We start from the raw sequence: 26176 nt of genomic DNA, 5'->3' as shown, positions 1-26176 counted from the left end.
TGGAGATTGATGATGATCACATGAGTCCTGGGTCTTCCTCAGGGCCTCTTCCATGGCTACGGCCTAGGGTGCTCTGGTACCGAGTACCCTTATGAAGATCCTTATGGATCCGGCACTAGCACAAAGGTCCAATAACAAACGACTGGTCAGGTTTGGATCCTGCTGGGTATCGCAGGACTTCGGGCTGGACAATATTAACAACTAGAGAAATGTAGCCGCTACCCACTGTCCTGTCCTCTGTCAGCTGTCTGTAACGCATTATTGAGGTTTGTTTCTGCTACTGGGAAACTTGTTGACAGATACATTGAAGAGTAAAACAGTTATAGAGTGACAACCCTTCTTCACAGCAAAGCAAAAGCATGCTATTATACCGTGTACTGGGAGGGATCCTGGTAGGAATTTGCCAGCAGTAAAAAATTCTTCACAAAAAAAGCACAAGATGCTGATGAAAGACCAAAAAACAGTATGTATCTAGTGTTCTGATATCCCTAAACAGATGACAGTGGGAACATGTCCCTGTTCTCACACCTGTCTGAGCCGGCTCCATCACCTGGCTGCTTAAGGTGGCTTAACATGTAGATGTGGTCAGAGACTTAAACCCAAACTAACTCATTCACAGTGAGGAGGACTCTTTTGTTCAATCATTCTCGCCTTATGAGCATCATTATAAACCTTTTGACATGATCAGGAATTTGGAAGTCTGACAGTAGTTATGCAGTAGTAGTATAGAAAAAAAATAAAAATCCATCCTTCGACTGTGTCTGGATTCGTTAAGCCCGTCACGGGACAAATAGAGTCGTTAGTGGTGAGTTGTTGGAGCATACTACAGTAAACCTTCAGGGAATTCTCTATTCATGAAGTATTTTGGATCAGATTTACATAATATGGTCAGCTACTTAGAATAAAGAAGAAGATGATGGATCCTCTGTGCATGTTTTCCATGGGTTTTCTGAAGGCCCGGTATGCGTTATCAAAATCCACGTGGGCTGAGGGACTCCTGAATGTTTAATGTTGGGTCACAAGTGAATACATTCAAATTAGCCCAAGGGAGGGGGAGACACAGCACAGCCAGGTCACACTGTACGGACGGGTAGAGGGGCAGCGGGACTCACCAGAGAAGGGAAAAAGGCGTGTGCCATGGTGAGTTTCTCTACCTTGTCACGGAGGGAAAAAGTCCCATGAGCCCCAGCTGGCAGGAAGCAGTTCTGCACCCTCAGCTGACCGAGGTTGGCCACAATGACCCTCGGCGAGCAAGAGCTCTCTGGAATGACAATGACCGGTGCTCCGGCCTCAATATCCAGCAGGACCCTGGAAGCCCGCTGAGGAACATTACGCACCTGCAGAGAGAGACAGAAGACAAAGAGGACAGATGTAGGAGGAACCGAGGAAAGTAACAAGACTATTCCTGGATAACAAATACATGTTCTACTCATGTTCTTAAGTCTCTCCTTCAGCAATGACTATTCCAACAGATAACAGTGTATAACTCATTATTTACATTGGGTTAGCGAGTTCAACTTGGATGTTGAACTGTTTTTTCTAGCAGAAAAGCATCAGTGACACTTGATCATTATTGACCTAGAATGGGGCCAGTGGGCTGAAAAGGTCTAAACTGGGATTTGTGTCAACTCTACAATAACGTATTATTTCTATTGTGAAGTTAATATTAAAGCTTGTTCTAGCTGGATGCATTACAATTTATGATTAATTGATATTGTCAGTCTAGTTGAAGCATTGCACAGCTTTTTGTCCTCCTTCTGGTGAACAACATGCCATTTATTAGTAAAGAGCACTTTCCCCAAGCTAAACGTTGAGCTTTGTAGAAACTGGAACAGTAATGTATGTTCTTGTATGTTGCTCATCTGAATCAAGCAATATGAAACTACAATCAAACAATCCTGGTGCAAACTGGAACACTCACAGCCTGGCCTTCCATTGCAGCCCTCTGCCTGCCCAGGACATCCTGTAGCTGGGTGAAATGTTGAATGAAGGCCACCACCTCGGCCTGGAAGCGCTGCGTGTGGACGTACTGCACCGAGGCCATCTGCAAAGACACTTTGATGTCACATTCCCGCTCCAGAGCCGCATCGGGCCGGCCGTACCTGAACGGACCAGGGAACAAAGGTGAGTCAAAGAAAGACAGATTTTTCAGTAGCATGTTGAATTATTCGATTTTGTGTTATATACTTAAGGATGTTGAAGATCAGGGCCTCCCCGCCTTGTGTGGTGAAGCGCTCTCTGTAGAGATCGCCATGTGGGGTAAGGTCACTCAGGGACAAGCTTCCTAAACTGCCTTGTAAAGCCAGGTCGCCATCTACATCACAAGACATACATATAGTAACATTAACCCATAAGAGAACAAACTATTTTCTCTTAAAGGACAATTATAGGGGATATAAAACAGACTGCATGGAGCACATTCCTGAATATATTTTCTAAATACTACCCCTTAGAGCATTGGTTCCCAAACTGGGGTGGCGGGACCCCCAAGGGAGGCGCAGTGGGCTGTCAGTGTGGGTTGCGGTTTCATCACCAACCCAAACACACAGCCACAACGGTTAAAAACAAAGACATTCACTGTGTTTGAACAACGCCCCGCCTGCCCCCCAAGAGCAGCAATCAGACTGCCAATCAGAACAGACTAACAGGTCGTTCATATGAACGGAACATGCCGATCACTGAGACTGACGTGCCGTTCATATTATCGGAACATGGCGTGATTCAGGGTGCCATTTCAACTCTGACAAAATAGAGGAACATAAGTTTTGAACGTGCATGTGAAAATAAATTAATTAATTGAGAACCCATTTTCCAGTTACGTCTTAGTGAAACAAGTTAAAGTACGCACACGCTGCTCCCATTAATTAGTCAAACTGGCTGCAGTAAGTTATCAAAACATTGGCCAAATGACCAATTTCAGGCTATATGAGCAAATACAGGACCCCTTTATCTTCATTTCTCGCCACTACTGACCGGACTATTGCAGCAAAGAGGCAGAGGGAAAGAGAGAGAGAGAAATATGCTCAAAGGCCCTGACAGAAAAAGTATGGGAACCACGGCCTCAGAGTAAAAGACACACATGTAGAATGCCATAAAAAAGTTTTCGCCCCATTCCTGGTTTCTTATTTTTAATGCATATCTGACACACTTTAATGTTTCAAAATCAAACAAACTCAAAGATAACCCGAGTCAATACAAAATGCGGTAAATGATAATAACATTAATTATGGGAAAGAAATATCCAGGAAGTGGGCAACTTCTTTTTCACAGCACTGTATATATATATAATATATATATTTATTAGGGCTGTCAATAGATTTAAAAAAATTAATCGCACATTTTGAAATTCATTAATCTCGATTAATGGCGATTAATAAATGTTGTTGTTACAATGTTGATGACCAAATCTTAAAAGTAATGAGTAATCACGTTAGAAAGTGTTTATTTTAGACACTGTTGTTTAATTGTTAATGTTATTTTAAACACAAAACTACACAAATTTGATTATCTTTGAGACAGAATTCCACCTGGAACATGTTGAACTTGCGACTCTTCCTCCATAACGGCTGTGTTTGAAGTGCCAACAATCTCCCTACATGTAGCCAGGACGTTTTCAAACCACGTTTTTTAGGGACACAGTGGTGGTCCTCTGCAAACTGTGTGCCGCGCAGGGTAACGTTAGATCTTAAGATGGAAGTAGCATAGCAGCTAGCTTAGCCTAGCAGCTAGCATAACATAGCAGTGCTTTATGTGCTCCGTTTGCCATTCACCCCCTTCTGTTTGACACGTGGAGTAAATCCTCTGCATAGTTCTGGTTTACGTCCGGTACCAGAAGTAAACAAACAAACATTAACTACGTTAAAATATTTAGTTGCATTAATCCAGGCCACATCAATCCCTTAGATTTATGCATTCATGTTGACAGCCCTAATATTTATATACACAAATAAGCTAAGTCGTTGTCCATACGCACCCAACATTTCGAGATGAGCAGATAATTTGGACACACTAGCTCTGGCAAGCTCGTTGAGTTTCTTGTTCAGGACAAGAGACAAAGAATGGACCTAAAAATGAAGACATCACAGGCAGACAATCACCAAAAATTCTATTCAGAGCTCTGATCAAGAAAAGCAGAGAGCCTAGAAATACACACTGGATGTTGAATTAAAATCCAATCATCATAGAGAATGTCTGAAATAAAGCCAATAAAAGTCACATACTATGACTATCTAGTAATATTTTGCAAATCTATCAACATTGTAAATGTAAATCAGTTTGGTGGTGATAAATGGATCAACAAAATCAGTAGCTTTCGTCCTCTGAAAAAGTGTTTCCACTACATTCTTGCCCTGCAGAATTATGAACGGCAACTTAATGTGCTCGGGTGTCTCGCCAAGTGCAGAGGTCAGTCTGCAGCTTTTGCACAAACGTACCATTTGGCTCCAGTAACCTACCTTTACATCCACTTTAGTGTTGACGGCCTCTGTGGTCTCCTCCTCACTGAGACATGGCTCGTACAGGGGATGGCCGGGCTCAGCGTGTGGTGCCGTAGGGGGCACCTTCACAGCATGATTATTGGCCGTGGAGCCAATGCCAAAGAAGTCTAAGATAACCACCCAGGTCTGCAGCGTGATCAGAACGTCCAGGCAGTTAAAATCAACGTCCACGCTTCGGCCCACTCGGCCATAGCGTGTTTTAAACTCCGGGTGGTTCTGGTCCACCAGCATCACATTGATATGAACTAAGGACTCATCAAAGTCTGGGGGTGGCTGAGGGGACGGTGCATGGTGGGTGGGGGAGGGAGGTGGAGTGCTGGGACACTCCGGGTCCCTCTTGGATCTGCGACTGCTGGCTGAAGGGGTGCTGGGATGCCTCTGGTAGAGCTGGAAGACGTTCCGGGCCTCTTCCATGTGAGCAGGCAGGGAGCGAGGCATGTCTGGAAACAGGGCATTGGAGGCTGAAGGACAGCTTTGAGAAAGGTACTCCTTTGGACTGAAGGTGGAGGGCTTGGGTGCTCCGCGAGACACCATCAAATGTTTGTACTTAGACTCAGGGTTCTGTTCCAGGAGGTCCTCCATTAGCAGCGAGCGCAGAGCCAGCTGGACAGTCAGTAGTTGAGGGTGGTCTTTGGTAAATTCTCCCTCCAGATCTTGGAAGCGCAGGCTGACCAAGCCCTGGGAGCCCTGAGACAAGTCTGCACTGAGCTGGACCTGCAGTTCTGCCACGTGTAAGGTGATTTTCAGCTGGGTGAACGAGTTGTGAAGAGCGGGTTGGTGAGACTGCAGCGGCAAGGGGGAGGAGAGCGACGTGTGGGAGAAGCTGAGATAGGGAGGGTCTTTTGCAAACAGCCCTCCCTGGGGGTCAGGAAAACGGTGTGGTCTGGTGGAGGAAGGAGTTGGTGGCGGGGGTGTGGGCGGTTGGCTGGGTGTGACACGTTGCTCCTCAATCAGGGACAAATTGTCTAATGTCTGGAGGACTTGTTCATACACAGGCTTGCACAAGAACACCTGGAACCAGAGTGTCAAACATTGACATAATTAGTCAGTAGCCCCACATCAAAAGCTTCATTGAACAGATGTCTTCATATCTGATTACACCTCTGTTAAACCCAACTATGCTGGATGGTCACTGAACTGCATGCACATACAGGAATAAACAAAAGTGTGACATGTCCTGCCCTAAAGTGAGCTGATGATATGTAGTGGTCCTCAACCTTTTTTGCCTCACAGACCGTTAGACAATATTTGGTGGAACGGTCATGAAGATTTAGCGGATAAACATGATGAAATATGTATATCTGTTATAAAAGTAAGATAACAGCAGAGTGGTGGGGAGAGTCTGACAAGACTACAGTATTGTACTGATGGATTTACGTGATGTGATTTACTGAATAGCCATTGTAATTCCAACAAGGCCTCTATTTGGAATTGGCATTTATTTGTTCAAGGGGGAAACAATACATTTTAAAAAGGAAAGGACTTTTTTGTTATTTGAATAGTGGTTTATATTGGAGAATTTACAGTATTGATATGGTTTATACCTGAACAGGGTTAATGAATTTGCCCTCAATTCTTAGTAACCCTGTGCTCTTGCAGGGCTCTTCTGCAGTGAGGAAGGAGAACTGCGTGTCTTCATCAACAGGAACTTTCTCCAGGGTGAACTGAATAGTGGTGTCTTTCAATATATGGAAAGCTAATGAAGAAAAGTGATTATGTGAGCATCTATCCCAAGCCACATATAAAACACATGTCTGCAAACACATTTGAACAGATTGACATTTCTTACCTTTTCCACGGCTGAGGAACTCAAAGAAGTCATGACGAGTGAACTGTGGTTCATCCTGATTGATGCTTCCACTGCGGGATGGCGACATGCCACCAGCCGTATCCCCTCGGAGTGCCCTCTTCAAGACCAGATGACTCATGTTGACTGAATACAGTCGAATGTCCTTCACCAACACCTGCAGCCTCTCCCCTTCAGAGTCTTGCCCAGTAACAAAATTCTGGATTGTTATGCTTCCCAGGTGACCAACCAAAAGCTCAGGGTGTCCAGGTTTGCGTGGAATGGACACAACCGGTGACTCAATGCTGATATTAAGGGTCAGCTTCACCAAGAACGTGTCTAAGGCGGATTCAGGTTCTTCCGTGGGAAGATCCTCCTCCTCCTCCTCAAACGGATAAGGCCAGCTCTGACTCTGGGTTCGAGTTCTCCTCGAGGGAGTCTCAAAGAGCGAAACCATTCCACTGTACTCTGCTGTCTTGGTGACTAGAACTGTTGACACTTTGGTGGCAGCACTTTTCAGCATGGAACGGAAATTGTCTTCTACCTCATTAGCAGACAGACTCAGCTCCTTCAGGAACTTGGCAGAGTGGTTATAGTGCAAGGATGCCATCTGAAGTTGCAAGGAACACTCGCCCTGGGATTTCTCCATAAGGCGAAAATCTAAAGCATCCGAGGGAGAACCTCCTGTATCAGCCAGGAAAGTTATCCCGCCGAGAGTTGAGGGACTGTCAGCACTACCAATGCTGACCACAAACTGGCTTCTGCCTCCTTCCTGGGTCAGGTCCACCAACTGCATAGACCCGAGTGAGCCATTGATGTCCAACCGGCTACCCATGGACACATTGACCTTGGTGCCAGTGATGCTGGCAGTGGCAATCTTTAACCCTTTTTTCTCAGCACCCAGGACAGTGCCAGTGGACACGGTCCGAAGGAGAAGCAGGTTAAGACGGTGGATTTCCACGGTCAGCTCTTTGTTCTGGTCATAGGTGGCCTGATATGTCCCCTCCTCTTCCTCACTGGAATGTTGCGCTGTTGGTTGCGGCACTGACGGTGTCCAGGTGCTTTCCTCTTTGGGAAAAGACTTCTGGAGGAACTTGAGCAGCTCTACCATGGTTTCGGGGTTCAGAATGATGTCCAAGTTATTGACCTGCATGCTTGTCACCTGAAGGGAGCTGTCCAGGTTCATGGAGGGGCAGTCTGAGCTCACAAACTGGTATTCAAGCTTAATGAGGGCCTCTTGGTCTTTGAGAAAAGAACTGAAGGGGGAGATTTTATCCATGGGCATACCAGAGGACAACCCAGTATGATGGCCCTGGTGGTCAGGGGACCTCCCATCAGAAGACACAGGGGACGATGGCTGGCTTTCCCTGAGGCTGCCCGTGGGTATGTCAAAACTGAGATTCTTATGAGAAGCCACGAGGAGATCAAAGTCTGACCCATAGGTCTGTAATGTGTCCACCAGCAGAAGACCATGGACAGTCAGAGAGACTTCAGCATCATAAGGACGCTTGACGAAATGAGCATTTGTGCCAAATACCTTGAGAACCGATATGTAGCGGCCGTCGCTTTCTACCCCAAGCTGCATGTAGTTAATGTTGAATTCAGCTAATAGTAGACGGGATTCCACTAGGACTTCCCTTGTGTGCTGCTCTAACGTCATCACGCTGTGGGTCAGGTTCTTGGCTGAACCTTGCAGCTTCCAGGAGCTGTCCTCTCTCTGAAATATCTTGTCATGTCGGAGGGTAAGGGGGTCAGGTGATCTTATATGTGGACTTCCCTCTTGGCTTTTGTTGTCTTCACTAAAAGATGGAGTGCTCAGCCTAGCCAGACAACTCCTAAGGGCGGTCATCTTCTCAAGGTTGATATGGACCTTTAGGTCAGGCAGAGTTCCTGACAGCACAGCCCCAGGGAGCTGGGGGTCAGACGTGTAGCGAAGTCGCTGCTCAAGCTGCAGCAGCACGTTAAATTTCTCTACTACATGAGTAGGCCCTACCTCACTCTCTTGAAGATGTTTCCAGTTGTCCTTATAGCGACCAACCATTATCTGGAGATCCTTAAAGGACAAGGAGTATTTTTCATAAAGCTTTCTGCAGTAGGCCTGTGTACTTTCAGGGGATCTGAGGCTGGGAAGGTTAGAGCTTTTGAGCTGTTCTTTTAAAGGCATGTCTAGTTCTGGTGCCGGAGACTCTGGCGGGGTGGCAAGGGGTGTCTGGTACTCATCATCACTCATGTCTTCCCTCTCAGGCTCAGCAGCCTTTGAGTTGGCCTTAGTCTCCTCTTCAATGGAAAGGAATAACAACAGGTAAGACCAAAGTTATAAACCTACGCAAGCATAATAATGAAGCTATTTCGGTAGGTCATAGGGCTGGGCGGTATACCGGTTTAGAGTTTCCATACGGTATGAATTTTTGATTTACCGTCAAAGCCTTAAAAAATGAAGTCGCTCTTCGGCAGGTCCTTTTCGGTGTCAATGAATGAATGAGTTTACTCGAAGAAAAAAAAAAATACCGAGATATACCGTGAAACCGCCAGAATCTTACTAAATACTGTGAAATACATTTTTAGCCAAACTGCCCAGCCCTAGTAAATCATTTTATTTTACATTTGATCAAATGGTTTACCTTGACAGTTTGTGAGAAGAATCCTGCCTAAATCAACAACCACTAGCATCGGGTCCTCTGACTGGAAGTCATCGGGGAAAATCACCTGCGGCGCGCAGATGTCCAGTTTCATGGTCCAACGCTTACCGTTTTCCTACAAAACAAACATTTAGCGGCATTTGGAAGTTATTCAAGTGCCAATTACTTCATGTCAAGTCCGGGGAATCCCTCTTACGATAAACTCTCCCACAAGAAGCTGATCAATGGTTTGTCGGATCTCTGCCTTGGTCTGCATCTTCAGCTTATTGTACTGCCTCCTGGCAGCCTCCGCTACTCTCAGCTCCAGCTCCGACTGATATCCGAAACCTCATGAACCCAAAAGAGATATCAGATTTCAAATACAGGAATCTGCTGGTGTTAGTGTGGGAAAAGTAAATGACAAATACAATTATTACCATTATTATTGGTTTGAATGGACGTAGAATGCAGGTGAGTGCTCTCAGTTCTTTCTTTAAAACTCTTGTGAAAGATTTTACCAATGTATATACTGTATAGCTTTGATGCAGATTAGTAAAGAGTAAAGTGAGACTAAGAAAAGAAAACCAAACAACTTTACTTCTTAAAGTTACAAAAAATACACCTGTAAAGAAAAGGAAAGGAAAAGGGGCAGTGAGTGCCAGTACTTACCTGAGGTATGAACTCTTCCTTTGTAGAAGAACTCAGTCAGCTTCTTGATTGCTTGTGGGTTGTAGATGATGTTCAATGGACTAGTGTTCACCTCCAGCCTCCTTTCAAACTTACACCTCACAGGGTTGCGCTCATAAATCATCTCAAACACTGGCAATGGCGAGCACTCTGCAGTGCATCCTGACAACACAGCAACGAAAACAAACTGATTTTTGTGCATTGAAAGCTGGATGTGTCCTTACACTCCCAGAGAATCAGCCTTTTGTGTGGCGAGTTGTATGTTGAGGACACCGGACCGAATGACAGTACAAGTATGTTTAAACTTCTACGAACTATAGGGCAAGGAATTGCTGTCGCCGCAGAGAGAACTGCTTACCCATGATCCTACTTGAGACTTGCGTGTTGTTAGGGACAAAAGGGAGTGCTTTGTCCAATGGAGTCCAATTTGATTGTTAAACATGAACACACTTTGACTAAACACGATTAACCGTGCTTAATGAATGTTGTTGTTACAATGTTCTGAAAGGGACACAGCGGTGGTCCTCTGCAGACTGTGTGCCACGCAGGGTAACGTTAGATATCAGAAGTAGCAGGAAGCTTAGCCTAGCAGTGCTTTAGGTGGTCCGTTAGCTTCAGTTTGACAGGTGGAGGAATTCCTCTGCACAGTTCTCTGCTGTACGTCCGTTCGTTTTACTTCCAATGCGAAAAGCTTTCTCCGATCTCACTGACTGCAGCTAGCGGACATTTCGTTTCCACGGTCAACAAACAAAGCTTTAATCTCAGCCACATTAATTGCATAGATTAACGCGTTTATGTTGACAACCCTAATGATACCACATCATTTTGCGTGTTTTGCATATTTTGTAAGCACCATAACCATAGCTTAGCAACTATGTAGAAGGGACTGGACAGAGGCCAAGTAACATTGTAATATAATATACACAAACAAGACAAATATGTAACAATAACTTCCTAAAGAGTTTTGAGTAAACTGGAATTCTATTATAAACACCAATAGCACGGCAGAATTATTAACAAAAAAATGGAAGAGCGGTCTTTAAAAATGTGAACTTCCTTTAATGCAAAAAAACTCTTTGAAGTGCCACCTATCATTAAAGAAGGAAGGAGGAATCTTACCAGTGGAACTGGTGGACTGGCCGGATGGCTGGTTCATGGCAACAACCACTTTGTCCTGCATCCAGGGACATAACATACGAGAAGCATGAGTGAGTGAGTGAGGAACAATAATCAAACATTACGAGCTCTCTGGCCGGTCCGTCACTCCTCACCGTTTTGGGAGACACCAGGACAGGGAAGATGGTGCCCTGAGTAGTCAAGTCTCTCAGGAACAAACCACCCAGCTTAACCGACAGCAGGGAGGACTCAGAGCGAGGGAGGGACTCCAAGATCACGTTGACCCCTGTGGACGCACGGCCACATGCTGAGTCAGCGCAACAGACTACGCATCCAGACTCACTGTTTGCTCACGCAACCCTCTTCATTTTTTATTTTAACTAACGCTTAATCAATATCTAAGAATATGTCCATCATCTTTACAATGACTTGATTAATGTTTTCTTTGCAAACAGTCAGGTAATTATGGAAGCCCATTTCCGCCACAAAAAAATAGAAAAGAGAAGGGTTAGAAAGTCGAAATTATGACTTGGTTGGTGACTACGGTCACACGGAGGTGTAGTTTGTGTTTAACAACGTCTCGCTGAGCAGCTATTAAACCAGGAAGTCCGAATCTGTGAATATCTTGGCGACTTTAGCCAACTGTAAACGTCCTACGGACACTTGCAGCCACTCACTCCACTCTCATAACAAACAGGGAGGACAGGGACGTCTGACTTTTAGCGGAGTCTAAATTATCTTCGGTATTTCTCAGTCCAAAATAAATTAAATACGTTCCGGGTGGTATTTATTTCGTAGTTATCGCGATTAGTAACGATTGAAGAGTTCTCTCTTTGTTGATCTAGTGTTGCCAATTCCTCAATGGAGGAAAGACGCTGCAGAATCAGCGGCGGCTTTGCGCGTTGATGTCAGCCTGCACGTGACGTGTGTCTCCGCTGTGCTCTGACTGCAGCCGGTCTGCTGCGAGCCGCCAGGTTTCTGCTTCGGTCACGTCACGTCAGACGCCACAAACGTCTCCAATAGAACCAGATGAGGTCGCTGGTCGCTTTTGACAAGAAGTCGCCAAAAGGGTTTGGAAAGTCAATGTACCAAACAACGAAGGAACCTGCGCACGCGCATATCTTAAGTCATCATTTTTTATCTCAGAATTCCGACTTTCTAAACCTTCTTTTTTTTTTGGGGGGGACTGAAATGGGCTAAAAGGTCCAAAATTCTTGTTTGCCCAATAAGCAGTCGAAATCAAGATAATCAGTTAAACATGATATGAAACAAGTAGCAGAGAGAGGTTGAAATTTCCCCTGATAAAAGTTCCAACCAAATTATCAAAGCAAAAACATTGACGATTCAATTTGACGACCTCGATGACATGTATACCAGGGTGATCAACCGGGCGAGCATCAATAAGCATCAACAATAAGCCAGGTCACATTGGCTTTTTAAATGTTCCTATTTTATTTGTAAAATATTAACAAAAAACGAAACATCTTATTAGTCCATTAATCAATGGTAATATAACACTTCATCCATATCCCCCACAGCTTACTCATAGGGCGGCAGTGGCCTAAAGGCTCCTAAATCTTGTTTTGTGCAAAGTGAATCGGCGTATCGATACACTCGCCGCAGAGAAAACCCTGAAGCACGTCTGCATCTGTCCCAACACTCGTCTGCGTACCTGAGAACTCCAACTGGATGACCCCGCTCTCGTGCAGCGCGCCCCCCCTCCTGTCCTGGTGAGAGAGCGTGACTCCGCCTTTCTCCAGTAAAAACTCAAGGCGGGCGAACAGATGATCTCGCCTGGTGAATGTGTTCAGAGTGTGAGAGTCCTCCAATGGGTCGAACAGGTCTTCTGTCTCTGCTGAGGACGCATTATACCATCAGGGTCAACAGGTTTCAACTACTTCTGCAGAATGATACAAAACTACTTTTATTGCTGATCTATTAAAGCGTATTCTTGACTTATTCCATCCGTTATATCATTAAAATATAATGCAAATTAAACGAACTTTAAAAATGCCCAGGCCACTAACAGTCTCTCACCTAAGATGTCCCAGGAGGAGGGGCTTGGCAGCAGCTCGTCCGGGCTGTCTGGGTCCTGGGAGTCTCCATACCAGCCCCCCCAGCCCGGGAACCAGGACTGCAGGTACTGGATCATCCCTGAACTGCCACTCTTGGGGATGGATGTGGTGGCTAAACAGGGCTGGGAGTCACTGCTGGGCTCGCGCACGTACTGGACAAGGGCAGAGGAAGAACACAGGCTAAAACGATGACTGAGACACTTGTAGAGGATCAGTGAAGGTTTAATGGGTGATTGGAAGCAGTCGTCCTTATATCATAGGTTGAAGGTTAAAAAACGTGAGGAAATTCTCATCCAACAAACCCCTTTGGACATGTTGGGACAGCTGAGTCATGTCAGCTCACCTCTGAGATCTCCTCCTGCTTTCGAAACCAGTCGTGGACAATTTCTCTGAGGCACTGCAGCTCTTCCAACATCTGCTCCTCTTCCACTCGCTCCAGCTCGCTCTAGGTGACGGAGATCAGTGAAATGAAGTGTCTTTCATCGTCAAGTAACGGTCCAGAACTCTAAGATATTGTGCTTACTGTCATATACAACCAGCCCAAATTCACAATCGTAAGCATTTTACAAAGAATTAGTTGGTTGCATTTCCTTTTTGACTGTTTTAGAACGTAGAATCCACTAATTGACTGATTACGTGCAACTTGATTATTACGGCATAGTACCTCTTCCTGAGAAGTCAGTGGAGCTCCTTTAAGCCGAGCGAAGTAGAGGCCGGTGTAGGTCTGAGCATCTCGTGCTCGCTGCAGGGCAAAGCCCCAGCTGCTTCGCCGCCTCTGTTCCCTGATCTCACTCAGGTTGGCCTGGATCGCAAACATCCACCACTGCCGGCAGCTGCGAGGAAACACAACGCACTACGGGATCAGATCGGACTCGAGGACCAAACGGGTGTTTGCGCCCGCGATGAAATAAGAGTCAACTTACCTCCCAGAAATGGGAACTTTTGGTCTCCACTTCCGGTAAAGCATCTCCCTCTCCCGACGGTCCACCTCTTTAAGGAATGCCATGATCTGCTGGTACTGGACCTACGAGGGAACAATTGCACACACTTAGTCGCTGCATCTCACAGAGCCTGCCTCTATGACAGTAAAGTTATTCTTATTCTCCCTCTGTAACTGACTTTAGTGGATAAAAACTTTTCCACAGATGCCTCAGGTTTAGGATTGAAAGTGGATGTTATTTTTTTGAGCCATGAAAAAGGCCAAACTAGGGTCTGCGACAGACAGCGAGGCTTGTTATCTCTGATACGGTTTGATTTACTGATCAATTCTCTGTTGTTGGTCCCGCCTCTAATGAAGAGATTCTGTCCAAAGCGATTCCAGTGGGACCAAAACCACCGTCGGCCACAGATATCATCCTTGTTCAGCTGAAGATAGTATGATAGTACGTAACACTACTTTGGTGGATCTTAATGTGACTCTTTTTTTTCTGACCCTCAATCACAGCAACCAACAACCTTTCGACGTGCACACAGAGTCTGCTTGTCAAATGTCAATAACACACTACAGGCAGCTGACGGGACGTGTCAAAAAAAATAGGTTACTGCCGTTGGAAGCAGCTTTGAGAAATGAGAGCTTGTTGTTTTGTGTTTCCCTTTCACAACGCTGGTGTATTGCTGATTGGTTGTTGCGTTGCTCTAGTTGTGAATATTGTCCTGCACTAAAGCGAGGTCACTTCAGGTCAAATGCGCGGCTCACTTAACGGAATAGGTTGCCACGGTTACTTGAGTCAGCTAACCTGCTCTGGAGCGGGTTATATTTGAGATACCGATCAACTTCCAGGACTGCGGTCCAGTTATTGAAGGAAACTTCTTACCGTGAATTATGTTTTTATATTAGCTGAAAGAACAAGGCTAAAATATGATCACCCATGACACATCTAAGCAACACATACACACATGGACGTATAGTGATTACTGAAGCAGTGATATTATAAACCAATTAATAAAAGGAATCATTACCAGCAGTCGTTCCTGTATCCAACTCTTTTTAAATGATGTGTTTCAGTATTCGTCTGATATTCTACGTTATTTAACTGTACTGTGTGCTGCTCTGCTGTCAGCACACCGATTGGTCAGGTGATGCAAACACTGGCCTTTTTATTTTTATTTATAGATTAAATTAATTTAAACATTGATGGAAGCCTTACTGGAAGCAACTGGAAGAAATCAGGTCAACAAGGAGGAGTATTTGGATTTATACCCAACTAGAACATATGATTGAATATTATATATGTATGTATATACTGTTGGTCTGTTTATTCAATAACTCCTTTCAAATGAAATAATCAATGAAATAATCAAAATTGTGTATTTCATAACCCTTAAATGTGTGTCTTTGGAAATGAATACAACTAAATAATACAAACCCTATTCATAAGACGCTTCGCTCAATTTGGGATACGGGCAGTCACAACAGGGCCCTGGTGTAAATGTTTGTATCATGGTAAAGGGTTTATTTCAAGTTTTACCTACAGAGGTTTGGAGAATGAAATCAGAAAAGGTCAAACGGTCTTTGGAAATTTCAGCCTCTTCTCTTACAACCCAAGAGAAATGATGTGTAACATGTAAGTGGTTCACACAGACCTGCGACATGCGTAAGCACATGGGCTGCAGCTGGACCTGGCCTTCGATGCGGGGCGTGTGGCGGGACCTCAGAGGCTCCTTAGAGGTGTTTCTCCTGAGCAGCACGGAGGCACACACGGGTTCAAAGATGTACTGATGCTGGCGGCTCTGCATACACCGGGTCATGGCATCCTGCACGGTTACAAAACAATCAGACCACTCCTATGGAAAAATGTGCAGCTATGGTTTAACATTCAGTGACACCTGGAACCACACGGCACCTTTAACAGGTCCAAACAAGGAACCCTCATCAATCAAAGCTGTGTGTGTGTCAGATCTAATAGGGTTGAAGCCCATCGAGTCCCTGACCTGGATCTGATTTGCGGGCAGCTTTCCCAGGATTTCACATTGCGTATCCCAATAGACGCTGAAGTCTGAAATCTCCAGCTGCTTCTGTCGGAGGAGCTTCTGGACCTGAAAATAAAAATAAAGTCCCCGTTAACGTCAAATACACACCTATGATCAACAATGACAGTGCAACACTTAAATACAAAAAACTAAAATAAAAGGGAAGAGTGTCCCGAGGATCAGGCCAATACAAAGTACTATTGACTTTCACAATATCTAATATTAACTGACTCAATAAATAGATCAGATTGTATTATCGTACATTGACAGCATTTTAGATTTTGACAGGCAACACATATTCTCTCAGAGACACAGTTGAGAACTGAACGTAGACTTAAATATACTAAACATTTGGGTCTTCGTTTCATTCAAAGGCGACACAAAAAAGGAAAGTGGAGTTTATGTCCCTTTGAGTGGACAGTTACCGTCTCTTTGGAGGGGTTCTGAGCAGAAATATTGTTGATGCAAACCCCAAAGGAAAAGGGTTTCTCCGCGTTGCACGAGTCATCTTCAAATCGAAGATGCACGTCTTGGATCTTCAGCTGCACAGAAGCAGAAGGAAATCAAAGTGCAGTCCGTTATTCAATCACTTTGACATGCCTTGAGGAAGAGATATTTTAATGGTCACTGGAAGGACAAAACAGCAAGGAAACCCTGTCTGACTGTTTCTATGGGCCCCCGACTGTTAAATGGATCCTAGGTGTAAAACGTCTCTATAATGAGGAGCATTGAAACAGTGAGGACAAGAGGAACAAACTGCTGGGTGAGGACAAGAGGACCAAACTGCTGGGTGAGATGATGGTCTGAGCACATTGAGGGCATGATCACTAAAATGGGGGGCGGGGCACAGCTATGACTAGAAAGTTGTTTGCTTATTTAATGCTCTATTAGGTGCTAAGAAGGACACAAACAAACCGATACTGGTCCAAAAGCGTGCTGTCAGATCAGCAGTCCAGTGTTCAATAAGAATTAATACAGCATATCTTAACTCTTGGTTCTCAGTGGAAATCAAACGTCCCTTCGGTATTGTTTATTCACTCACATGTAGTAATATACATGTTATATATGAGAACTGTGCAAACAATGCAGGGAATTTACTACCTCCTCACCACAGGTAGTATTGGGTCATTTAACAAAACAAACAAAGGCCTCTCAGGCCACTAACTACTCGACGTTTTCCACCGATTCAGTCATCGGACGCTTCTTTGTATAAATTACAGATGTACTGGAAAATTGACATCTAGTCCTCGACTGCACTACGTATGTGACTGTACTATTGGTTATTATTATTTGTGCTACTTTTAACGTCTCACTTGTTATGTTTTGCACGTTTTGGATGTCCAACATTCTGTCCTTTCTGTGGACGCAGGAAGGCGTCAGGTAACTTTTTTTCTTTTTTTTTTAACGCTATTTAAATCTCGCAGCGTATTTGTTCAACTGCCTTACCTTTCTCTGCTCTCCCTCTGTCACTCTCTCTCACACACACACACCACACACCACACACCACACACACACACACGCACACACACGCACACACACACGCACACACACACGCACACGCACGTCTCGCGTGTCTTTTTTTAGCAAGCCCCTCAAAATCTGTTGCTCCGACCGAAGTTGCAGACTATGCGCATTTAGTACGACGTTTGTATAGGCGTGAATCCCTGTTTTGTATTTACTCCAATAAAGTTTTGTCTTACAGATTAATATTGGATGAATTAACCCCCTGAAAGTTACCCTGGAGTACAAAGTAGACAAGGGGGCGCAAAATACAGCCTGGGAGTCAATATATACTAAGTAATAAGTCAAATGCAGAGTGCAACTGCACAACAGCTGCTAGTATAGACAACAACAACAACCTTCATGTTTAAAGGAATCACTGGAAGCCCTGATGTTTGTTTGTGTGACAAATCAGGGAAGGACACGTGGCGACTGCTAAGAACCAATCAAATAGGCTGACTTACCTCAATGTTCTCCACAATCCTAGTGACCACCGAGTACCAGTAAGACTCTCCCTTCTGTTCGCGCTCACTCTGCAGGAGACAAATTCACACAATCACCAATACATGCAAATACACACAGCACACCTGGTAAGAAGGTGCGTATGCATGTAAGTTCATTTACAAAGAAAAGTCACAAAGGGGACATACTACGCACACTACATACACGAGCAACAACCACAAAAGATCTTCAAAGACACAAGAAGAATTCCATTCAGTTATTCAACTTGACCTTTACGACAATTCTGACGCGTAAAGCCGCTCTGCCGCTGCCAGAACAGAACCACGCGTGTTCTCGTGTGAGAGACCAGAGCCCTGCTGCGTGGAACGGTGCACAGTGGTCATCCACCTACTTTGAATTTGTCCTCGAGAGCCTTGAGAAGGCATGCTTTGCGTTCCCTCTCCTCCCCTCTCTCCTTCTCTCCATCATATTCCTGCTGATGGGCGGGGCCGATGATGAGGTTCAGCTGGGACATAGAGATGACCCACGGGTCGCTGTGAGGCCGGTAGAAAGGGATCTGCAGAGTGATCTTTCCGATGAACCCTGGAGAGACACAATGTGATGCACATGTCACACAACGGGGGAACGAGCTGCCAATCAGGTGGTTCTGACCCGGGTAGGTGGGTGTTTGGGATCGTCTCTTCTGACAACAGCTAAATGAGTCGTTTGAAAGGAGCCTGGTCCTCGAAAAGTTGATTTTATTTCGGTAATTCAAGGCAAAAGTGGAGCTTATATATTATATAGATTAATTTCACACAGGTTGATATATTTGTATCCTACTGAACCGGACTGAGACTCAGGAAACCTGCTTCACTGACTAGAGCGCGGCACCGTGAGGTGACAATATTCTCATTTTCTGAGGTACCGAGTGTGGGTGTGAGCCATAATCATACAAAATAACAAACAAACGATTCAAATGTATCACACTGTGTCAAATTGATCTATACGACTCCGTAAATCAGAACTTTTCGATGATATTCTAATGAATTAAGATGCACGTGTATATACACAGTTCCCTTGGCGGAGACGGGCACGTTGTCTTGAAGCAAACAGTTGATTTATGCAATAAAGATTCATTCAGCTGTTAGTGTGAGTTGAGTCAGAAGGTTTTAGGGACATTAGGTTCTCTTGCAGCGTTCTCTCAGAAGCAACGTCTCGAGGACTGAAGTTTATCTTGGTCTCTTCCCACCATTTAAAAGTCACTCGGACTGAAATCAACAGTGAGAGCAGGTACGTGTCATGAAGGATGCTGCTTCCTGGTCCTTAAAATCCAGATTCACTTTGTTACAACAGACACAACTTGCTGACGGGACATTTCAGCTCCAAGTCCTAAGAACAATATCCTTCAGTCATGTTGGCTTGTTGTTTCAATTTATTACTAAGCTGGGTTAAATAATGACAATAAATTGTTTAATTCCTTCTACAGCTCCAGTAAGGTTTTAGCTCATCAACGAAATCCATCAATTCCCCAAATAACCCAAACATAAGCACATAGGTCCAACACAGAGAGTTTATGAGAGCCTTTCAGACTTTGTTTGGTGTAGTTTTTGTTAGTGGTGGTACATTTTGTGAGCTCATCGTTCAGCGTGTCTCACCTGCTTTGACTTCAAACGGCAGGTCAAACTCTCGGAGGGCATCTTTCCTCAGAGGGAGGTTCTCCAGCTCCACGGCGCCTGAGGAGCAACAGGACGTTTGGGCTGACTTACTCTCCCAATAGCAGGGAGGAAATACACATTAGGTTAAGTGTGGATCCGATGAGCAGCAGGGTGGATGTGCACGTTTACCTTTCAGCAGGGCGATGGACAGCTGATCCGTGTTCAGGTTGCTGACATACTTCCCCAGGTACGTGTTTAGCACCCAGGCAACGAGGCCCTCCAACATCCTGGTGCCTCAGGGCGGACCAGAGCTTCTCCAAGACGGGGGGGAGGAATCTCTGACGTCTCGCTCGAAGCCCTCACAGGTGAGGAGGTCCACGCGTGACAGACATCGGACCGTTCCTGTTACTGTAGATAGAACTTAGTGACTTCAGAATGGAGCAGGCAGTCTGGAGGTGGAGGCCTGACGGTGTCTAATCACAGCCGATGGCTTACCGCTGACTGGCTGCGGGACAGGAGCTTAACGTGACCCTAACTCAACTAAAGTTAGCATCAAAGCAGCAGCGGGACATCCAGCCGGCTCAGGGTCCACGCCAGCCCGACTAGCCGGTCAAAGGACACCACTTGACGGGGGGCGATTACGGTAGTTACATGAACGTCAACACACGAAGTTCCGACATTGACTGATATTGAAAATGCCATCGGATGGAAGTTATTTAAAGGTTATGTGATCTTAGGCAGCGTTAGCCACTTAGCTCAAACTAGCTCGCGAAGGTTGAGGAACGTCACTCACGAGCACGAAGAGGCGGCTGCCGGTGAAGAAGGACCGAAAGACGGAACCAACCTGGAGCGTTTTCATTGGAAACACTCGGAATCCTCCGACAACGGATACGTCATTGTTGTATTTGGAGGCTTCGGAGTTGTGTGTTCAAGTGTTGTAAATAGACACACTTCCTAATAGCGATGACCGTCCGACGCACACTTCCGATCACGTGACCAAAACAAACCGTTCTTATGTGGCGTTAAAACAAACCTGGAAAAATGGGTATTTCGCTATAAGTTGTCTTGTTCTCTTTTAACACATTCTGTATACTTTAGTAGAAGTAGGTGAACCGTATGTTGGATGAATGTATTGCAATTACACAGGCAAACGTCATTTATAAAATTAGGATTGCGTAGTATTTTTACGATATTGATCCGAGCTTGTTTATTTGCATTGATGAGGATATAAGCCTGACGTATTTAATTTAAGTTGTGACAATGTTATCTTAATGGTCTAAATTTAGTCCCAGTCCAGATATATCGATGGTCCAGACAAGGAGAAAAGCCTGAGATGAAGAAGACGACATGCGCACTTCCTGCAGGTGGAAGTGGGTCACTTGTTGACGTTTCCTCCGCAGGGGGGCGCTGCTGCACCGAGACCCCAACTGAAAAGGTCTGTGTATGTATAAAAAGAGTCTTTCTTTCTCTGCGCGGATATCAAATGCAATCAAATCTCTTTCCTCCGTTGATCAAGGCTAAAGAATGGCACAAACTTTATTATGGACACAGTGTAATTAAGTAATTTAGTCTGATCATTTGAAAAATAATGTGTAATTTAGTAGGAAGGAGACAAAGATGAAGGACAGCCTCCCGTAGACGTGGTGCCCTGTGTGATGTTAAATGAAGTGGACTGGAGGGGGGGGGGGGGGGCTGCTGAGGGGACTGACTGATGGGTGGGCAGATGGGCTCAACTGTACCTTCAATTCCGGAGGCTCGGAAATGTCACCACGCCTCATTCAGGATTTTTGGGGTCATTTTCTCTCCAAACAACAGAAAAAGAGACAACTTTAAAGTTGCCAAAGGAACCAATTTTTGGTACAGCTAGATAAATAATAATTAAAACCGGAACGCCAAAAATAAGTCAATAATCTTCATTGATCAACAAATAAGAGAGATTTTCCATATTCTAATGTTTTGCGTGCACTTCAATTAGTTAGTCAACATTATATTCTTCAATCCTTCGATACATACAAAGTTGATATTTGCCATTTACTAAAATCTAGGTAAATCTACCTACATCACATGTTATCTTATATTTAAACAAAATGCAATTATGAGTATCTTTAAGTAAGTAAGTTGAGTAAGTTTAAATATAAGGCAAATAGTGTTGCCTCTATCAATGCCTCCATCCCCTTTCCACTATGATCCAAATGTTGGACAATTTAGGGTGCAGCACTGGACAGATTTGAAGCCTTCCAAACGTTTGTGTCCCCATGTGTCAGGGTGTGAGGTTGGAAGGCAGGACTCAAACGCAGACTTGCGGCAAACAAAAGACTTTAATAGTCACAAGGATCAAAAAAACACCGGAACTGGGGGCAAACGCACACAGGCAAGAGACTACGACGATCCAAGACGAAAGACAATGACGCGACAAGTGACACAGGAGACACACTGCTTAAATACACAAGGGAGGTGCAGGTGATTGGACACAGGTGGAAACTATTAGACGAACACAGGGGATGACGAGACAAGGCAGGAAGTGAAGTTACCCGGGGACACGAGTGGCAGAAAACTACAAAATAAGACAGGAAGTGAACCACACCGTGACAGTACCCCCCCCTCAAGGGCCGACTTCCAGGCGGCTCACACTAGAGCGAAACAAGGGGAGGGGGGGAGGGAAACCCGAGACGTTGGTCGGACCACCCGGGAGCCTCTGGGGGTCGGCCCGGCGGGCGGCCAGACGAGCGGGGAGCCTCTGGGGGTCGGCCCGGCGGGCGGTCCTTTCGCCGGCTCCGGAGCGGTGACCACAGGGCACGGAACGTCTCAGGAATGGCAGGCTCTGAGAAACGGGAAACCTCCGGGGTAGTCGGCGGCGCCGGCTCGGGGACACGGGAAACCTCCGGGGTAGTCGGCGGCGCCGGCTCGGGGACACGGGAAACCTCCGGGGTAGTCGGCGGCGCCGGCTCGGGGACACGGGAAACCTCCGGGGTAGTCGGCGGCGCCGGCTCGGGGACACGGGAAACCTCCGGGGTAGTCGGCGGCGCCGGCTCGGGGACACGGGAAACCTCCGGGGTAGTCGGCGGCGCCGGCTCGGGGACACGGGAAACCTCCGGGGTAGTCGGCGGCGCCGGCTCGGGGACACGGAACACCTCCTGGGTAGTCGGCGGCGCCGGCTCGGGGACACGGAACACCTCCTGGGTAGTCGGCGGCGCCGGCTCGGGGACACGGGAAACCTCCGGGGTAGTCGGCGGCGCCGGCTCGGGGACACGGGAAACCTCCGGGGTAGTCGGCGGCGCCGGCTCGGGGACACGGAACACCTCCTGGGTAGTCGGCGGCGCCGGCTCGGGGACACGGAACACCTCCTGGGTAGTCGGCGGCGCCGGCTCGGGGACACGGAACACCTCCTGGGTAGTCGGCGGCGCCGGCTCGGGGACACGGAACACCTCCTGGGTAGTCGGCGGCTCCGGCTCGGGGACACGGAACACCTCCTGGGTAGTCGGCGGCTCCGGCTCGGGGACACGGAACACCTCCGTAGTCGGCTCCGGCTCGGGGACACGGAACACCTCCGTAGTCGGCTCCGGCTCGGGGACACGGAACACCTCCGTAGTCGGCTCCGGCTCGGGGACACGGAACACCTCCGTAGTCGGCTCCGGCTCGGGGACACGGAACACCTCCGTAGTCGGCTCCGGCTCGGGGACACGGAACACCTCCGTAGTCGGCTCCGGCTCGGGGACACGGAACACCTCCGTAGTCGGCTCCGGCTCGGGGACACGGAACACCTCCGCAGTCGGCTCCAGCTCGGGGACAGGGAACACCTCCGCAATCGGCGGCGGCTCAGCCCCCCCCATAACCCACCCCGTAGCCCCCCCCTCAAGGGCCGGATCCCAGACGGCCCTCAAATCACCAACGGGAGGGTGGGAGAGGACCATGGGATGGGAGGGAGGGAGCCTGAGTCTCGGAGCGGGGACTGGCCGAGTCGGGGGCATGGAGCGTGGGGCCGGTACTGGTCGGGTCGGGGGCATGGAGCGTGGGGCCGGTACTGGTCGGGTCGGGGGCATGGAGCGTGGCGCCGGAACTGGTCGGGTCGGGGGCATGGAGCGTGGCGCCGGAACTGGTCGGGTCGGGGGCATGGAGCGTGGCGCCGGAACTGGTCGGGTCGGGGGCATGGAGCGTGGCGCCGGAACTGGTCGGGTCGGGGGCATGGAGCGTGGCGCCGGAACTGGTCGGGTCGGGGGCATGGAGCGTGGCGCTGGCTCGGGGGTCGGGGGCACGGCTGAGAGTCGGGCCGGCCCAGCGGGAACGGGAGAACGCTGCGGCGGCCCAGCGGGAACGGGAGAACGCTGCGGCGGCTCAGCGGGAACGGGAGAACGCTGCGGCGGCTCAGCGGGAACGGGAGAACGCTGCGGCGGCCCAGCGGGAACGGGAGAACGCTGCGGCGGCCCAGCGGGAACGGGAGAACGCTGCGGCGGCCCAGCGGGAACGGGAGAACGCTGCGGCGGCCCAGCGGGAACGGGAGATCGCTGCGGCGGCCCAGCGGGAACGGGAGATCGCTGCGGCGGCCCAGCGGGAACGGGAGATCGCTGCGGCGGCCCAGCGGGAACGGGAGATCGCTTCTTCCGCTTGCTCCTCCTAGGGTTAAGGAGGTCCCGGAGCTCGAGGCAGGCGAGCTGATAGCTCCTGGGACCAAAAACACAGTTTGTTTTCCGCTGCCAGAAGGGACTCCTTACGTCCAGGTAGTCCGGACCGTAGTCTGGCAGCGGGTCTGCTGAGCCCTTCTTTGGTCGCGTCATTCTGTCAGGGTGTGAGGTTGGAAGGCAGGACTCAAACGCAGACTTGCGGCAAACAAAAGACTTTAATAGTCACAAGGATCAAAAAAACACCGGAACTGGGGGCAAACGCACACAGGCAAGAGACTACGACGATCCAAGACGAAAGACAATGACGCGACAAGTGACACAGGAGACACACTGCTTAAATACACAAGGGAGGTGCAGGTGATTGGACACAGGTGGAAACTATTAGACGAACACAGGGGATGACGAGACAAGGCAGGAAGTGAAGTTACCCGGGGACACGAGTGGCAGAAAACTACAAAATAAGACAGGAAGTGAACCACACCGTGACACCATGTTTATGCAATTTGTATAATTTGTTTATTTATTCATGTTTTTTCTCTAGTCCCCATAGACGTCCATAATTTGACTTGACAAATTCTTTGTGTCTTAAAGAAGGTCCGGCTCATCATTAGTCGATTTAAATACACTGCATTTAAGTCCATACGAAATACAGCTGACAAACCTAAATACACAGTGAAGTGGAATAACTCACAGTTCTGCCTCTTCCAAAGTTGTATTCAACGGCTTTGCTGAGCATGTGCACAGCTGAGCTCTGCAGATGCTCATTCCAGTAACCAGCTCATTTTATTCAAGGGAATTTTGTTTTATACCCCTTTCAGGCAAAATGAAAAATGTTGCTATCAGCTGGGGCTGATAGTAGTGGGTTACAAATGAGTGACATAAAAACAGACTTCAACATGAAGATCACATGCTTCCACGTAGTGCGGCTCTTTGATTTCACAGCCGACATTGCGTGCGCAATGGGTTGTGTACTTGTGGTAACTTGTTAGCGACGGGGTTCATGTGAACAGAGGGTGTTAGAAGTGAGCGACCTTTCACATGCAAGAACAGGGCGGGGAGGGGGGGGGGGGGGGGCAATAGGTCGATCGCAGTACCAGTCGATCACGTGCCGTCAATAAAAGAAATGACGTCACGTCACGCATACACGCTCTACCGTCTCTCTCCCACCTACTATAAGAATCCACATTAATGCACATCACTAATTCGGCTTCTTCCCTGGAGTTTTTGTTTTCGTCACAGGTTTTCATGGATAACGGTTCTGTCTGGACCCTGGTCCTGCCTCCTGCCTCGGCCCTGCTGACACCTGCGGCTGCTAGCAATATTATTATTAGACACATTACTATTACTGGCATCCTAAACCACCATCACTGACTGGTCTTCTTTGCCAGTGGTCTTTGCCCTTTCCCCACAGGTTTCTGTTTTCTTAACATAGGTAACGAACTGGAAGCTTCAGGGTGATTTCTTTCAAATGTTGCCGCCAACACACACACACACACACACACACACACACACACACAAACACATCAGTAATCATGGTAGATGGGAATCTGCTGATTGGACCTCTGGCCCATTGGCTGACTCGTATGTCACTTCCCCACATAATACAGAGCAGGCCCACAGTGGAGCAGGGCCATCTGCTCCACTTCACAAACCCACTATCAGACAGCCACATCTGGATGAACCTGCCCAACACCTGCCAGCACCTGAAATGGTTCTATTAACTCGCCATACAGACATTCACATAAATAATGCTGTACACGTCCATGAAGAAATGTTTCAGAAACTATTGACATGAACATCACAGCAAATTTAGTGATGGTATCATCAGTCGGTCCATCAATTTGACATAGATTCAGATATCTCGGCCACTATTTTACTGCTGGGCAACAATTCCAATGTTTAATTGTAATTGATTGATTAATCACATTGTAATGCGGAAAATTCAATAATGAATTCAAAAGTAGTGTGCAAACTTAAATGTGCTTAAATTACCAATGAAAAACATCCAAATGGATGTAATTAAATCAAAGCCCCAGGCCTGGGATTGATTGGAGGACGACCATGCTCCCCACTCACCCGTAGTCACCCATCGCCAAGTCAAAATGCAATCTCAAGGCACAGGAGATTCCATCAATACCGTCACTAAAAACCACCACCTTCCTCCTGCTCCATACAACCCAACAAAATGTAAAGGAGGAACAAAAGGAGCAAAG

General features: G+C 47.1%; 1 protein-coding gene across 4 annotated transcripts in view; it reads right to left on the bottom strand.

Moving 5' to 3' along the window:
- vps13d (vacuolar protein sorting 13 homolog D) overlaps window positions 1-20365 on the bottom strand; it is a 43586-nt gene extending 23221 nt beyond the window's left edge. For 2 of the 4 annotated variants that reach the window (XM_040193104.2, XM_040193106.2), the window contains exons 1-25: window positions 20189-20365; window positions 19534-19752; window positions 19345-19422; window positions 18102-18292; window positions 17713-17781; window positions 16174-16290; window positions 15710-15814; window positions 15362-15532; window positions 13702-13802; window positions 13443-13611; window positions 13122-13223; window positions 12741-12930; window positions 12376-12558; window positions 10859-10989; window positions 10707-10761; window positions 9570-9749; window positions 9118-9248; window positions 8904-9036; window positions 6286-8559; window positions 6041-6192; window positions 4455-5507; window positions 3974-4064; window positions 2188-2314; window positions 1922-2102; window positions 1155-1337 (exon numbers count right to left, since the gene is read on the bottom strand). In XM_040193104.2, coding sequence (XP_040049038.2) covers window positions 1155-1337; window positions 1922-2102; window positions 2188-2314; window positions 3974-4064; window positions 4455-5507; window positions 6041-6192; window positions 6286-8559; window positions 8904-9036; window positions 9118-9248; window positions 9570-9749; window positions 10707-10761; window positions 10859-10989; window positions 12376-12558; window positions 12741-12930; window positions 13122-13223; window positions 13443-13611; window positions 13702-13802; window positions 15362-15532; window positions 15710-15814; window positions 16174-16290; window positions 17713-17781; window positions 18102-18292; window positions 19345-19422; window positions 19534-19630 — 6264 coding nt within the window. In that variant the 5' untranslated portion in view covers window positions 19631-19752; window positions 20189-20365. Of the gene's footprint in view, window positions 1-1154; window positions 1338-1921; window positions 2103-2187; window positions 2315-3973; window positions 4065-4454; window positions 5508-6040; window positions 6193-6285; window positions 8560-8903; window positions 9037-9117; window positions 9249-9569; window positions 9750-10706; window positions 10762-10858; window positions 10990-12375; window positions 12559-12740; window positions 12931-13121; window positions 13224-13442; window positions 13612-13701; window positions 13803-15361; window positions 15533-15709; window positions 15815-16173; window positions 16291-17712; window positions 17782-18101; window positions 18293-19344; window positions 19423-19533; window positions 19753-19839 lie in introns of all 4 variants that reach the window. The other 2 variants (XM_040193105.2, XM_078094616.1) reach the window with 2 other exon arrangements.
- Window positions 20366-26176: the final 5811 nt, after the last annotated feature.

Source organism: Gasterosteus aculeatus, chromosome 2 (assembly GCF_964276395.1).
Source record: "Gasterosteus aculeatus chromosome 2, fGasAcu3.hap1.1, whole genome shotgun sequence".
Classification (NCBI taxonomy): Eukaryota; Metazoa; Chordata; class Actinopteri; order Perciformes; family Gasterosteidae; genus Gasterosteus; species Gasterosteus aculeatus.
The sequence above is the reverse complement of the archived record's forward strand: the minus strand, read 5'-3'. Positions and strand labels throughout refer to the sequence as shown.